General features: G+C 38.7%; 1 protein-coding gene across 2 annotated transcripts in view; it reads right to left on the bottom strand.

The window, feature by feature from the left end:
• Positions 1 to 2,814: 2,814 nt before the first annotated feature.
• LOC147330241 (vitamin D3 receptor B) overlaps positions 2,815 to 16,886 on the bottom strand; it is a 32,579-nt gene continuing 18,507 nt past the window's right edge. For both annotated transcript variants that reach the window (XM_086291885.1, XM_086291883.1), the window contains 7 exons: positions 14,907 to 15,037; positions 13,236 to 13,432; positions 12,912 to 13,011; positions 12,059 to 12,239; positions 9,474 to 9,625; positions 8,987 to 9,103; positions 2,815 to 8,670 (listed from right to left, as the gene is read on the bottom strand). In XM_086291885.1, coding sequence (XP_086148011.1) covers positions 8,417 to 8,670; positions 8,987 to 9,103; positions 9,474 to 9,625; positions 12,059 to 12,239; positions 12,912 to 13,011; positions 13,236 to 13,432; positions 14,907 to 15,037 — 1,132 coding nt within the window. In that variant the 3' untranslated portion in view covers positions 2,815 to 8,416. The remainder of the gene's footprint in view (positions 8,671 to 8,986; positions 9,104 to 9,473; positions 9,626 to 12,058; positions 12,240 to 12,911; positions 13,012 to 13,235; positions 13,433 to 14,906; positions 15,038 to 16,886) is intronic.

The raw sequence follows: 16,886 nt of genomic DNA, 5'->3' as shown, positions 1-16,886 counted from the left end.
AAGTGATGCGCATGAGATGCAAATCAGCGCTGACTGAATGGAGGTTTTAAGTATCATGAATTGAGTTTGACCTGCACCTCATAACCATTTAGTGTGCCCAAACTGTTGCAATAAACTGCTGCTCATTAGTAAGGCCTACATGTGGAAAAGTGCAGGATGTAGATTCTTCTGGTTTCTTCATTGTATAACGCAGCCAGAAAGGCCTCACCTAAGGGCCGTCGCTGCAACCAGAGCCTCGCTTTCCTTCATCTAACCTCGTGCACAGACACAACGGCTCAACAGACCGCACGAGCGCGAACCTTATCAGCAGGCAAAAGAAGTGCCCCTGCTTCGTACCAGAGCTGACAATTAACTGTCGCGCAATGACTGGATTTCTCTGATAACCTTTTATTTGTTCCGCCTGCACCTCGCCACTCCTGCAATCTCTCTCCATACATGTCCAGCCGGGGAGATATGAGCTGAGGTGAGCTCAAATCTCTTCCGACATATTGTACATATGTCACATCTATGTTGATAAAGGCCCACTGTGTGTGTTAATCTAGGCTGCTGCGCTTCCCCAAACACACCACAGTTTTGCTGTGAGGCAGTCCAGCGTGACCCAAATGATCTTAGTTGTCTCAGGCTGACCTCAGCAGTAAATCAGAGAGGTCATTAGGCCATTGACTGCATGCAGGTAAATGTGATGAGAGACACTGCCCTCTGGTGGCTAAGTGAGATACCAACGTCGAAATCTTTATCTGCAAGGACATGAAGAGAAAAATGGCTGGCTCCAATAAACCGGACACATTCAAAATCACTTAAATCAAGTTTCGTCTCCGTTTAGATGCTCGGTTTGAACTTCAGCAAGTGATCTCAATCATGTCCATGTTCCTAAACACGTGTGGCCGATTAGATATTTCAGTTAACGAGCAGTTGAACAGGTGTGCCTAATAAAGTGACCAGTGAGTGTATGTTACTATATTGAATATTAATATAATGTATCTTTGTTCACACTTAATTCACTAGCTGTGATTTAGAACAATGTGCAGGAAAATCTACATATAAATACTTTGGTTCTCCTGTTAGTTCATTCTTGTGATTAATCTTACTGTGAAGCGTTCTGTATGCAACAGTGTAACATTATTAAAGTGGTAACAATAGTATTGAAAGGGAACTGTGGTCCATTTGTGCAGGTGCCAGAAGATTTCTGTGTGTGACTCATCAAAGACCCCATTTTCCAGCAGGAAGGTTAATAAGGGGGGGAAACAGTTCACTTCCTTTTGTATAGCCAACCATAACTAAACAGCAATGCTGACAGTTCAACACTGTTAGAAAAAGAGAGAATTATTAAAAACAACAACAACAACAACAAAACAACTTTTGTTTGGAAAGCTGCTAATTTTGTTACTTCAGCAGGACACGGGGAGTCAATAGCCTGCGAATGGCAATACATACTCAGATGAACAGTACATGATATATTACACTGTGCTGTTAATTACTGAACAAAAACAAAGAAGCAGAAGCTGTGTGAGAAACTAAGTTGATATAATGGGTTGTAGAACCACTATAACTGTATGACTTTTTCAGTCTCTCACATACTTGTGGAGCAATTTTAGTCCACTCTTCTTCACACTTTTTCTTCAGTTCATTGAGTTCACTGTTCAGGTCTGGACTTTGACTGGGACACTGCAGCACATCTACAGCCATTCTGCTGTAGTCATTTTGGGAAAAGCTTTAGCTGTTGGACAGATGGCCTCACAATGGACTCTAGAATACTTTGTTATACAGAAGAGTCCGCGGTCGGTTTCATGACTGCATGGTCCCAGGGTCGCATGGCTGCAAAACAAGCCCAAGTCATCATCCCTCGTCCACCGTGCTTTACGGTTGGTATGAGGTGTTTGCAGCAAACCAAACACATCATATATTTACTTTGGTCTCATCTGTCCAAAGAACATTGTCCCATAAGTGTGACCTCTGATCTTGGGGTGAATTAACTGGGATGTCCAGTCCTGGGAAAAACTGGCGACTGTCTTGAGTGTTTTGGGCTTGTGAATAATCTTTCTTATTGCAGAATGGACTTTGTTTCGAAATGGCCTTAAAACTCTTCCCAGATCAATGTGCAGCATCAGGATCATGTTTTTCCTTCTTGACTTTAACACAATCAGATGGATTGCTCCAGACCAGCAAACTGTCAAAACTTTGGTCAGTCAAAGCTATGTGTTCATACTTGCTGATCATCAATCAAGTTTGATTGATCAGCACTTGGCTGCTACTTACCCCTTTCATTTTCAAGGAACCAGCAAGTCTATACTTACATTTTCACTCACTGCTTCTACATTTTGGATGATTTTTTTGTTAATAAAATAATGAAGCTGGGTATTAAGTCATGTTGTAGTTCATCTAAGGCTGTATTTCCCGGGTTTTAAGACTTTTATTATATCCGGATAGATAAAACCTCATACTGCAAGGAGGGTTTACTTTTATATGAAATGCATTTATACATTACAGATAACAAATAACATAATTTTAGTTTGAATAAGTAGTAATAGCTGCACACATGCAGGTCTAGTGAGAGCTGAACCCTTTCTCTTACTTCGTTACGACAAAATAAAACAAGTTTAAAGTGCATCACCACGGGTCTACATGGACAAAGCATCATTTCATAATGAATTTCCTCAATTAGCTCTGAGCGCCGTTTAAATTATAGAAATTAATTTCCTATAACATTATTTTTTTTTAATGGCACCTGAAAGAAAAGAAAAAGGAAACTTTAATCAAAAGCTACCAAATAAATAAACTGTTAAGACATTAAAAACTAATCACACAGAGACCTACTGCTATGTACTACCTTTTATTTTTGATTTGCAAAACATCAGACAAAAATAACATTACATAAACACCAATTTATAATAGAAAAAGAAGATCTGAGACAAAAGATACATTGCAATTACATTAGAATTTAGGTGACTTTGATAATTGGAGCCATATGATGCTGACCTACAGAGGCAGTTTATGGCTAGTAGCTTGATCAGTATACATGTGTTACAAACATTATATTAAGTGCTTTCGTTGGTTCAGGCATTGAAATTCAACGTGGCATGGATTTGGGTTCACAATGCAGGGAAAGGATTCAATACCAAATTCAAACTGATTCCTTATTTTTTAAAAAATAAAAATAAATTAATCATCAATACACGTGGCTGCCAGAGTACCAATTAAGAAGCCAATCGCACACTTGGACAACCTTCCTGCTCAAATTAAGCCGGGGAACATCTGAAGCCAGCTTTGTTAACACCCTCTCCTGCATGAAAAGAGTCATGTTATGGCACACAGCTCAAAGTTGATGTGACCACAGCGTTCCTCAGTATTGACTGATCAATAAAAACTCTCTAATTTTATTCAGTGTACACCTGAAGCAGTTTGACATGAAAGCAAATAAAAAGAAGGAATAAAGAGAGACAGCGAGAATTAGAGAGAAAAGAAAAGTTGGTTTGAAATCACAAAAAGTGAGCAGTTGCTCCTTAAATATGATACTCGGGTCTGAATGGAATGGAATGCAGCCTCATCCTAGCCAGATCCCCGATGGTAAGAGTGCAGGCACTATTTTTAAAAAACACTCCCGGTATTTTTGTGCGTAAAAAAACAAAAATGCCTTTGCCAAGTCTGAGAAGAAAGACCAAACAGAAAAAAAAAGAATGAATTCTTTAGCTGGACTCTCCCAAATCTGTGAGATATCTCTGAGGTAATCATTGAAGTATGACTCATTAGACAGCAATAAATACCAACATGAATACAAATATTATAAAAGTAAAAACAGAGGCAAATGCTTAATGCTAAAGCAAAATCTGAGCTAAAAGAGGTAGGTTTTCTTTCTAGGTAGATTATGGTGTACTTCATAAGATTGACTCAGTTTATCATGCCTCCTTACGGTTTATTACAAACTGTAGGGCCTTGACCCATTGTTGTGATCTGTACGCTCGAGTGGGATGGCCTTCGTTGTCCTCCAGGAGGTTTGCTCACTGGTGCATCTTTATTTATAAGGCCCTGCTTGGACAAATGCCCACCTACATTTGCGATCTGCTCACACGGAGAAGTACTGTTTCTTACAGCCTGCGTTCAAGCGATCTTTTATTGCTCAATGTTCCATTTGCCAGAACTGAACTGGGAAAGAGGGCTTTTACTTATGCTGCCCCTTTCACATGGAACATGATGCAAAAAGACTGGAAGATAGCAGATCTTATTTCATTAAATGCTTTTAAGTCCAGATTGAGAGAGCCAGAGAAAAATGTTTTTAAAATGTAATTGTTATTTATAATATGTATGTAACTTTGGAATTTCAACGTGTTGTCGCCTCTTGGCCAGGACTCCCTTGCAAAAGAGGTTTTTAATCTCAATGGGACTTTTCCTGGTTAAATAAAGGTTAATAATAATAATAATACATCCATTGTGGACACTCCTCTTTTTTGTAAGAACTACATTATGTTGATTCCATTACAATCCCTGTCCTAAAGGGAGGCGCAGAAAGAATACAAAATAAAGACTTAAAATCATTTGCACGGGAGATGGCCAACAGTCCTCTGTGAAGGCTTTCATACATGTTTTCAGACAGGATTTGTAATGGCAACAGTTACACACGCATGCACGCCCACACGCACGCACGCACACACACGCACACACACGCACGCACGCACACACAAAACACCTCCTACAACATCTACGAATATGATAACTGTAAAGCTTGCTGGTGATAGTGTACCATGAGCTGTATATTGCAGGCATTGTTACTGTGTTACGTCGCAGTTCTTACGGATATCTCAACAAAGATGGCTCCATCTATTTTGAGGTCGGATTTCCACTGATGTATAGATTACAAGTTCCAGTATTAGAACAACTACAATGTAGAGTTAAAAAACCCAAAACTGATTCTGAGCAGCCTATCACGATGAAACCAAACAGGAATCTCTGGGAATGAACCACAATCAAATTTAACTTTATTTATGAGCTGTATACCGTGTTGGGAAAGAGAAAAGAAAAAAAAAAAATCAGCAATAAGACATTCGGTTCGTTTAAAAAAAAAAAAAAAAAAAGGGGGGGGGGATTCTTTTTATGACAGAAACTCTATCACTACACAAATACTAACTGCTCGTTTTATACATCCACAAGAGTTTTCCTGTTCGGTTTTCAAACCCCCAAACTCAACTCCTCTTTTTACCCTGTTCGTGTGTGGAGGGAACTCTCCCTGTGGCACTTACATATTCATCAAACCTCCTACTGTATTTAAACATACACAAGTCAACACTGCAACCTCTATCTCAAAAAAAGGAAACAGAACAATTTCAAAGCCATATCTACATACAGGAGTATGTATTTCGAAATAAAATCAACATGGAGACTTTTCCAAAAAATAAAAGAAGTCAAAAGTCAGTATTCAGTAACCAAGCACATCACACCCCTCATCAAACTGACATACTATACATACAAATGGTACTGCCTAACGACACTCGAGCTTCAACTCCTTAAAGATCAATCACAGCAGGGTAATTTGTGGGGCGTGCGGATTTTTCTGTTAGTATATTATATTATATATATCTCGATGATTTCTAGGAAGAGGGCAAAATTAAATGATAATACAAAATAAATCAAGCCTATTATGTGACTACAGGAACACTGAAAAAAGCGATCAAACGGTTTGTGATATGCGGATTATCTAAGCGTCGAGCCCCAGCTGTCAGCTTGTGGCGTTTCACAGTGACTGCAGAGAGTTGGAATAAAGCCACAGTGATGTTGAATGGACTTTAAACTGTTTAAAAACAGTTTAAAAACAGATCAAAGCGACACCTGTCACAACTTCTCACAAAGCAGTTGTGAGAAAAACTCGCCATCTTCCTCACAGAGTAACCCTGGTCTACTGAGATGAAGGAAAATCTGTGTGTGACAAATGTGGACCGGACGGTCAATCGCAGGAACTCTTTAAAAGATTTCTTTTGTCACACAGCAAATACAGGACAAAGAAAAAGAAAATATAAACTTTTATATTTAATTCTTCAAATGACTTCCTTTAAGCAACACTGCCTCTAGTGAAATCATGAGCACTTGGCAGGAAATCGACTTTACTTTAGGGAATTGTCTTGATGTAAAAGATATGTTGTCTTGTATAATTTTACCATAATCCCACATGCAGCAAGCCATATATTACTGGCCTGTAAACTGAAGCATTTAAAGTCTCTTGGCAGTTTGGTTTATAAGCCATTAAATGCTGTCTGATGAAGCATAAGCCAAAGATGACGGACAGCAGAGAGAAGGCATACAAGTTCTTATCATATACAAGTTCATTTTCCAAAAGCCACAGATAAATAGCATATGAATTCAGCAGATGGCACAATGAGAATGTCCAAGGTTCTGGAGTCATCATTTTGATGTACTGTAATGTACCAGGTGTATAGCTAGCTTAGTAATCTACATGGCTTATATTTGAGAGCAGCACGGTTTGTTTAGGTTGTCCTTTTTTTTCTGAGAATGAACCTTGGATATTCACATCAGTCAACCACTAAACAAAGAATCGTTTGAGTGTGTCAAATATACAAGCAGTTCCCTGTTTAAGCCATTCCTAAATACCCCCCCAAAAAGGAACAAAGACAAGAAAAACAAAGATCAAAGACAAAACAAAGAGCATAGTGTTGGAGAACATGGTGCTTATGGATCAGAAACAAAAAGTCAGTTGTGTTTGCATATATATTTTTGAGGAAAAACAAAACAAAAGAATCTATGTAGCCCTATGTACAGCGGCAGACATTATTTATATATACCTGGTATTTACACAATGCAGCCACTAGAGGGCCACGCAGCATACATCATCAAACAGGAGGGCCCGGGTGGAGGACGTGCGCAGCAACACCACCACAACCAGGCCCCTGGACATTCTAGAAAATCCGCTTCCCAGTCAGAAACGAAAGGGGTGTGATATCTGTGGAGGTCTGAAACAGCTTCCCAAGCTCTCCATCCACTGAGCTCACTGTATACTGAGGAGGAACAATTCATGGAATTGTTTTTAAGGTGAAGTGACATATAAAAAACAACAACAAAAATATCTATTGCAATTATATCCGTAGCTATGCCAATTCTGAGTATGCTATGCAGCTATATATTAACAAGGCAGGCCCTTTGCTTTGCCATCAATTTACTATTCCAGTTAGATTTGGCATTTTAGCCCTTTAAAATCTGTGATAACATAGATACTGTATATCAATACATAGGCTTGAGTAAAAGGTGGTATAACAGTGCTTAGGATACATTTGATAGCAATTCTCTATTTACATGGGAAAAAATAACAACAATTAAACAAGAGAGGAGAATAATGAAAACAATTTCAAAAGAGAGCAACAAGCCATAAGGTTGGCTTGGTTTGATTGACAGTTAGCAGTGTAAAAGTAGCTAATACATTTAGTGGCTAATTCTCACCTCAAAACCAGGCACCCTAAGGTCCTATCAGAACCTCACTAAATTACAGTCTAAGCTCTGTACTCTGCTGTATAAACCTATAATAATATAACATTTTCCTTCATAGGCTGTGAGGCTAGTCAGACAACTTGCCGAGCGGCTGCATGAGTGAAGCAAGCCAAGGAGCAGCAAGGTTATTTTTAGGTACTGGAAGCTTTTTGAGAAAGTAGTTGACCATACCTTTGGTGAAAGGTGAAAGGCATGTGTTTGATTTGTACACAAAGTCATATACATATGCTGCCTTGGAGAGAAGCAGATTAAAAAACAAAAAACCCCAAAACAAACAAACACATAAAAATACATGATTTCTGAAAATCATCAAAAAATTCAAAGTAATGTGCAGGCACTGCGTTTGCACTGGTAAACTGAAATGTAATGCGTACTGTATCTAAATTGTTCTGAGTAAAAGTTTCACATTGGTGATGTAAATATAAAAACAACCCCAGTAAAACCAAGAGGTAGCTCAACTGAATGGCTAAATGAATAACTGAGTATGCTTGTTGTGTTGGTGTGTGCACCACAGGTACACACAGGTAATGTCCAGGCATTTGAAGCAGCTGTTTGTTGATTTAAATACAGACAAAAACACTGTATATAGCCAGAAGTCATATGTATAGTTTAATTTGTACTATCTGAAATTCCCTTGTTTACTCTATCTCTTCATATCTGCTTGCTCTCCTGCACAATCTTGGCCTCTACACCAAGACAGACTTCTTTATATGGGAATCCACACACACATGCAGTCGCACTCGCACTCACGTGCGCAGACACGCAGACACGCACACACACAATTTACTTTCTCTTTTTCATTTGCTTCATACACCACACCTGCATCTAGTCCAACCAGGACATTCTCAGCTCCCCTCTCTCTGTTTTTCTCTACCTACTGGGGTCTTGCCGCCAGCTTCCTCCCCGACCAACTGAGGTTCGGAGATTGCTTCTAGGAGACTTCACTGCCAAACACCTCCAGCACCAGTGGAGTGAGCTGCATGTTGTGCTCCGGCTGAAAGGACAGTGAGCGGTACTGTTTGGAGTGCTCCTCGTTAAGACTTCGCAGGTCGGCCAGCTTTTGGATCATCTTGGCGTAGAGCAGCCTCCCTCCCGGGTGGTGAAGCCTGATGTAGGCTTGCAGAGTCTCCGACAGTCGGTCTTGCAGGGCTTCGATCCGTGCATGATCCTGCACACCTGGGCGGTCTGCAATGAGGGAGGGGGGAAGAGACTCAGTGGTTTGATGTTAGGGAACAGAAAATAGCTTTTGAAATCTAACTGTCAGAAAGGATTATATCATTTGTGTTTATTGTGAACTAGCATACTGAAGAACAAGCAGAGGATCCAGTCATAATTCGTTTAAAAGCTTTGTGCTGCTTGTCACTTTTATATAATCAAGTGGACATATGCACAAATAATAGCAAAGTTGGCAACAATGTTTCAAATATTTTCTGTTGCAAGAAGGATACACCTCTATACTCAAATCATTCCTTCTACAGTCCTTTCTCCACACCTACACTACCTGGAGAAAGCAGACAGATGGCCATCAGCAGCACGTGCTCCTCCTCTTGCAGGTTGAGCTTCTTCAGTCCCACCTGGAACTTTACCAGCGGCTCCAACAGCTCCAGAGTGTGTCCCGCTGCAGAAGAGAACCATGCCATTAAAATGTGTAACCTACAACTCATTTCAGTGAAAATAGGCGATCAAAGAAATATAACCAATTCTTGTTAAGACTTCATTTTCATTCTCAGCTTTGTTTACACTAAAACCCGGCAATTTCTGGCTCGCACAATTGCCTAATTACCAAAGTTGAATTAGGCTCGTTGTACAGACTAATAAGAAACAGCAAAGCTAAATTTTGCATGCAAATGAGAAGACACACAATTATATATAACAAAGAAAACCCCAACTAAAATTCATAAAACACCAGTAGGCAGATCTCAACACTGTCTTTCTTTTGTCCTTACAGCAGTAAACATGGCAGCATTTAGACTGATGTTTGGACTGACCTTTGGTGACGTCACTGATCTGATATTTAAAGTCAGGTCCACCACAGCTCCAGGACATGTCTTCCAGGTTGAAGCTTTGATTTGAACGCAGCATGATCACCTCAATGGCACTGGACTTGAGCAGAGCAATCTGGTCCTCTGCAGTCAGCTCTCTACAGAAGGAAACAGAGGAATGACAACTTCCAGGAAATACGGGCCCTGACTCGTTTCAGCCTTGACCCCACGAAACACTGTGGATTTGTCAACGTAAACACAAGGAGAGAGTTTCAAGTGTGGAAGGTGGGACCCTGGTCAGCCATTCTAAATTTGTTTTTGTAGACATGTAATTTATTCTATGTGTTTAGAAAGAAAAAAATAAAATAAGATAAATCAGTTTTTCCTGGAGGTGCCCAACATAACCTGGTATGAAAGGAGATCCAGGAATTAATACTAAGGATGGTATAATCAATAAGTTATTTATCTATTCTGCACTAGGGACTGAAGAAATCATGAAAATACATTTGCTATTTACAGGACTGCAGAAGGGGGCAGCATCCATAGGTAACATATATAGTATATAGGTAGATAAGTTGGCAAATTTAGCAGTTTTATTAGCTCAGACTTTTACTAATTTAAAAAAAGTGAAGTGAAATTTGCCTTTTCAATTTTGGTTTCCTTTTTGTTGCACAGTCTAGCACATTCTTGAAAATGTTTGGCACCCATGTGTGAACTTCAGTAATCAGTAAAGCACCTTTCAAGGTTCAAATGGCTGCCCCATTAAAGACAGATTGCCATTTTGCTGTTCTATCCCTCTCCAAATATTTTTCTGTATAGTTTTGAAGTAGTACCCTTGTAGAAGGCAACTAGTTCAATCTGTGTCAATGGAGTAAGACATGACTTAGTGATATGTGTCTTTATTAAAAGGTCCCTCTGATCCTGTACAGATTACTGTAGAAACCACCAAAAAAAACAACAACCCCAAACTATCACAATCTGTTAACTTTGTGTGCATCTCACAAATCATCTGTTTTGGTTTTGTTAATTATTTTATAAATAAATAACTATTCATTAACTCTATGCTGATATCATGACTGAAAATCCGTAGTTATGGAAACATGAAAATAATTGTTTTAAAATGTACATGAAAATGAAGATTGCTCATAGATCTGACTCTATAATGACTCCCTTACCGATTCCTGATCATAATAGCACACCTACACAGGTTTTCAGGTTCAACAACCGTTTTACTATCTTAGTCCAAACAAGTAGAAAAGAGTAGAAAAGAAAATATGCCTGCCTGCCTGCATGTGACTCAGCTGTGTAAAAGCTCCTCTGCTATGTGTTTGACATTACTGTTTTGCAATGAGAACTGCCAGAAAAAAAAACATGCCAGCATAGATAAAAGAAACTGATAAGCTTAGATATAGGCTTGTCCTCGATACTGTGCTTGCTACTCCTCAAAGAGGTTTCACTCATAGTCATAAGAAAATCATTTCCACTGTAATAAAATTCTTTTAAAATTGTTTTTGTGAAACTGGATTTCGTTTACTCAAGTAAGCAGACAGAGTACAGTACGCAATCTGTGTAATCTATGGCCTTTGGCCCAAAGCCATCACTATGCCACAACAACAAATCAGGCAGAAAAAAAACAAGTACAAAGTCCTCAACACCAATTTAGGTAAAGTGTCACTGAGACAAGCAAATAAAGAATACGTAAAGAGAGATCGCAAAAGCACATTTAAGCAATTAGAATCAGAATATATATTAATCCCTAAGGAAATTATGTGGGTTACAGTTCCTCGAAGACAGTAACAGACTAAACTATTTAAATAATACAATACGTTACTGAGTTTACAAATTTAAGAAATAGCATTAATACATACAAATGGCTCAAATAAAGGATTAGATTTTTCTAGAGCTGCATATGCTTTACTATTCTAATGAGAGCCACACACACGGACGCACACCTAAGATAAGATAGATAAGATAACTCTTTATTGTCATTGCACAGTCATGCATAGTACAGTAGTACAATGAAATTGGAAAACTGTCCTACGTCGGCACTACATATAACACAACACGACACAATATGACACATCACAACGCAACAAACAACACAACACAGTATATTAACTTAGTATAAAAAAGAAGAATAAGTGTATGTGTATTGCACACTGTTATTATTGCACATTAATTATTATTGCACCTCGTTATAAATATAAATATTATTATTGTTATTGTTTGGTATGTGACGAAACTGCTTCACATACAGTTTGGAATGTGAAGGATACCAAACTGCTAAAAAAAAATCAAGAACATTTTAAAATCTCTTTTCTTCCTGTCAGTGACTTTACTGTCTGCCATGAGACACACAGATGAATAAATGAAAAAAAAAATCAGCAACCTAAAAACAAAATTGGTCAGATGTCAATTATTGTAATGTTATTTAGTAATTATTCTAATTTAATTAGCCTTTCTTGACATTTTAACATCGTTTTATAATTACTAAGAACATTTTTTGGCTGCACTAAAGGCCTTGGAGTCAGGTTAATCAGAAAACACTCTTGATTCTTTTGACTGACATCAGTCAGAGTGCACGCATGTACCTGAAACCGGGAATCATCTTGGCAAAGCCGATGACCTTCTGAATACTATAGGAGACCAGGTCAGCCAGATGGGGCAGCATAGAAAAGCTGGAGCCTTCTTCTTCACTGGAGTCAGGACTGCTGCCCTGATCCTGGTACATCATCAGCAGGTTGTTGAAAGTCATTTTGGTGTCAACTGACTCTGCAGTGATCATAACACAGAGAGCAGAGAGAGGGGGGGGGGAAAAGAAAGAGATCAAACATGAAGCAAGAAGAGTAAAGTGGTCACATGACGGCATGCAACAATTTCACACCATTTCAGTGTGAATATGCACTCAGAGATAAAGCAGTTGTGAAAACAGAGAGGGCTTGTTGGTGAAGCTTTACGACTTTAAGCTAACAGGAAGTGCGCTGAATATCCTCTGAGTGCAACTCCGAGAACATAGGAAGCTTCAGAGCTTGCTGTGGTTGTTTTGAGCTATCCGTCTCTGCTGTGTGCCGGTGCTAAGGCACATGACCCTTGCTGTGCTCACACCATTACTGACATATGCAGTAATGAACTGAGAAGCCAGGTGTCTGAGGAGTGCAGGTAATTCACACGATTTCCACTGAATTCCCAGTAAAGCAGATTATATAAGTTAACGTGAAAATAACTGAACTGGAAAATGAAATCCTTTTCCAAGTCAGGTGTTCACTCTTAGTAATTTTCCCAAAACATGTCTACCAGAAAGAGGGGAAAAAAGGGTGTTTTCTGACTGCAAGCCATTAGTAATTTCTGCTTTAATATCTTATAATTGTAGCCTTTTTCTCGTTTTTGGAAAGACACTGCTTTCACTTGATTGCCAGCGAAGTCTTCACAGAATGTGAATTTTACCTGGAGAGTGACTGAAAGAATCAGAGGAGGCATCAGACAGGGAGTGGAGAGAGGCAGCTCTGCTAGCGCTTCGTGTCACTGGGCCCTCACGCACAGGGGGCTAGACAGGAGAAAAGGGCACATGTAAAGGTTTCACGCAGCAAAAATTAAAAAATAGACAAGCATTTGATCTAAAAGTACGCTATTTTTCTGCTGTTAAATAATCCAAACTTTTATGTAAACTGGGTTAGGGTTTCATTAATCAATAATCAATTTAAAACCATTATGGTAAAATAAGGTGAACTATGTTTGACTGGATGATGTTAATTTGATGAAGACACAAACCCTAAATCGGCCGAAGTCAGAATAGGAGTCGTCATATGTTTTATGGTGAGCCTCCACCAGCGTGGCAATGATCTGACTCTGTTCTTCGGTGAGTCTGGGTCGCCGTGCCTCTTTCTCCGCTTCGCGCTGTGCCTCCTCATCCTTCCTCCGCTGAATCAGGTCCTTCTTCCTCTGCACTTCCTCATCTGTCAGAATGACTGGATAGGGAAGATCGAGAGAAAGTGTGAGAATTGTCAGCAAAAGAGAAGAAAAGTGCACAAATAAATTCTTTGCATGACAGTTAAGCTCATACACATATACAAAGACAACATTAATGCAAAGAAAGAATAGGAAATATCTGGGGTTAAACTGGGAAAAATGAAGAAATGTATAAAAAGTTATAGTAACAGAAGTTCTAAGGTACACCACTTTTAAAGCTTTTCAGTCTGGATTTGTGTGCTACATTGTGTTGACAGCTATGTCAATGTTGTGCTGGGTAAAGGGTGTCTGTTGTTCTCTGGAGGAAGAGAAAGGCTGGGGATGGGTCCATATGGAGACCCCTGCTGCACTGAACAACTGAATGCATTGTCTTTGTTCTGTCCGCTCCTTGTTGTTCAAGCCACTGAATTAGCTCACAGAAACAGAGAGAGAGGCAGAGAGAGAACTGGCTCTCAACAACATGCTGCTGGTTTTGTTTTGTTTTTTCACTTTTAACAGCAACAGCAACGACACTGGCTCCTGTTCACATGCAATAAAGTGAAGTGTTGTTGCCGCTACAAGAAACTTTTTTTTTTATTGGAGGAGGGAGTGGGACATTTGGTTGGCAGGGAGAGACTTGGACAATATCCGGATATTAGCAGAAGAGAAGAAAACACATATCTGCTATTTACAGACTATAAAAACAAACAGCAGTGTGTGGAAAGAAGAACCCTGGCTAGACGGTACATTAGGTGTTTAAACTTCACATGGAGTATACTTACTGTACACAATGTGAGGAGGAACTGTTAGTTCAAATGAAATATGTAAACACTAAAGGAGCAAAGACCCAGAGATACTTGACCTCAGACCAAACATTACATAATGGTTACAAGCAGGACAGCAAGCCCCCATGGTAGCAAACACCACATGTGTACATTTTACTGTGAATTCAATAAAAAGAAACAAGAATGCTTTAATGTATCTAACACACAAATCTGTACACAATGTGTACATTTTTCAAAGTAGGAAGTCGGTCTTGGGCGGTCCGGGATTCCAACATTATATCCTGGATTGGTGTGAGGTCCGGCATCCAGGGAACAAAGGCTTGTGGCTTCATTTTCAAGCCCATGTGCTATGCAGTTATTTCAAGAAAGAAGAAAAAAACTGATTGTTTTTTAATAAGAGAAGTTTTATTTATTTATTTATTTATATAATTATTGTAATTTATGCTTTTAATCTTAATTATTTTGTTTCTTTTTGTGGCTTTTATGCTTTCTATGTATCTTTTTAAAATGTTAATAGCTCAATTGGAAAGCATTTTAGGTCAACTTTTGTTGTTTTTTTTGTTTTATGTGCCATTTAAATAGAAATGATTTGACTTCAATAATTAATAACCTGGTTTATTAGAACTGCAATCTGAACCCAAATTGAATCCACCTACATATGCGGGTTGGGCCAGTAACTGAAGACAAATGGGTGACCTGTCATACTTACACTCTTTCATCATGCCAATGTCCACACACCGTTTGAGGCGGCATGCCTGGCAGTGGCGCCTGTTGTCCTTGGTGATGGTGCAACTGCCGTTAAAGGGACATGTGAAGGTGGCCTTGCGCTTCATACTGCGCCTAAATATATTGTACACATTACACAGTATATTAAAATACAAACATAATGAAGTCTGTTAGCGCACAAAAATAAAAATCAAAGAATTAAATTAATACAACATTTATTTATTTATTTTTAAAGAGAAAGAGAAGAAGAACCTTAAAAGTGTTTGGCTGAATTCAACTGCTAAGGCAATGTGGAAACCTTTTGACAAATTATTTTGAGAGAATTACAAGACATCAAGAAATTCTGTACTTTTCCCCCGTCTTTTACATAAATAAATAAAAGATACCGAATAATAAAAATGCTGACTAAACAGGTTACCGTCTTTGTGCAATTTAAAAACAGCTGTATTTAAGAAGGTGGAAGGGCAGATTGATTAAATGTAATGACCTGAATAATAACACTAGAAGACAGCAGAATCATCTCCAACAAAAACAAAATGGAGAAGCTTCATAAATAAATTACAGCAGCACAGGTTGTGGTAACTGGATGTTGGGAAAAAACTGACATCTGTCATTTTGCCAGGTTAGAACACTGATGCTGGGGCTACTGAAACAATAAATGATTTACAACACTGTTAAGAACAGCATCGGTGGTCTGTTTCTTTCACAACATAATATTAAACATACATGGCGGAATATACCCATGACCACTACGGGGGTCACAGGTGCTGCTACTCTTTAGTGCAGAGGGGGCACGTGCAATACGATTTCCTGTCAGTCAAGTGAGAATCTGCAAATTCAAAGATCTTTGTTGACTTCTTATCATTTCCCTGAGAGAAAGGTTCCTCGGATTATAATCAAAGGGTGCTGGGAATATCAGTTTTCAACTTGATAACAGAAGAAGTATTAAGCTTTTAGAATAACATAACAATTAATTAACAACAAACAAACAAACAAAAAAAAACATCAAATGGGGAAAAAATGAATGCCTGCCTCGATACATTGATTATTCTTGAGCAATCACCTCAGTCCACATACTTCATATCTGCCTATTAAGACATATTGACTGTGGTGTTTAAGCGTCTCTGCTTTAACTGCAGATAGATAAATAAATAAATAGCTTTTTGGGACATTAACATAGAAAGTAACTGCAGTTAGTATTTCTGTTCATCTTTTTTCTCCAAGGCTTCACAAATCCATACTCTTTCTCGTTATTAGTTATTATCAGCTGTAATGCTACTGTACAGGTCATTTAAGAAAAAAAATCCTTACAATTTTTATGACCCTGTCGAGAAAATCTAATATAACCTCTGGATGGCAGAGTTGTTGCACTTGACTGCATTAGATTTTATAGGCATGCCTAATAAAATGGCCATTTAGTGTATAAATGAGTGCAAGAAATTTTAGATTTTATATTAAACATTTTATATTTTATTTCTGAATTAAAAGTAAAAGTAAAAGTTCTGTATATACTGTGTCTAGTTACACACCGTCAACGACCTCCTCCACCTGGTAGCCTCACGTGCTTTTTATTACTGACTTCTTAGAAAATCAACAACATAAACTGACTATTGCTTGCTCAACATACTTTATCTAGGCCATCAGACCCACATAAATATTTTTGACCTTCAAGTCTGAGACTGACTAAAAGTAAGTCAAAGGCAATCTACGGGACAAAAATTTGTCCTGACAAACGGTGATGCAAGGCACAATGATTTACTCGGTAATGGACATTTATGTATGAAAATGTATACACAGATGTGAGCAAAAACACGTGCTTCGTGAAAGTTCAAACAAGGGCCATCAGCGAGCCGAGGAAGGAGATTATTAAACATCCGTCTTTTTTTCCCCCTCCCCTCCCGTTATATATATCAACACTGCTGAAAGAAACAGGCGGAACTGCACGGACACATCAAACACACAC

Source organism: Aulonocara sp. 'chitande type north' Nkhata Bay, linkage group LG5, assembly GCF_057382095.1.
Source record: "Aulonocara sp. 'chitande type north' Nkhata Bay isolate Kocher_YH1m ecotype deep benthic linkage group LG5, A_spYH_male_GT1.1, whole genome shotgun sequence".
NCBI lineage: Eukaryota > Metazoa > Chordata > Actinopteri > Cichliformes > Cichlidae > Aulonocara > Aulonocara sp. 'chitande type north' Nkhata Bay.
Note: the sequence above shows the minus strand (reverse complement) of the source record. Positions and strands in the feature narration are given on the sequence as shown.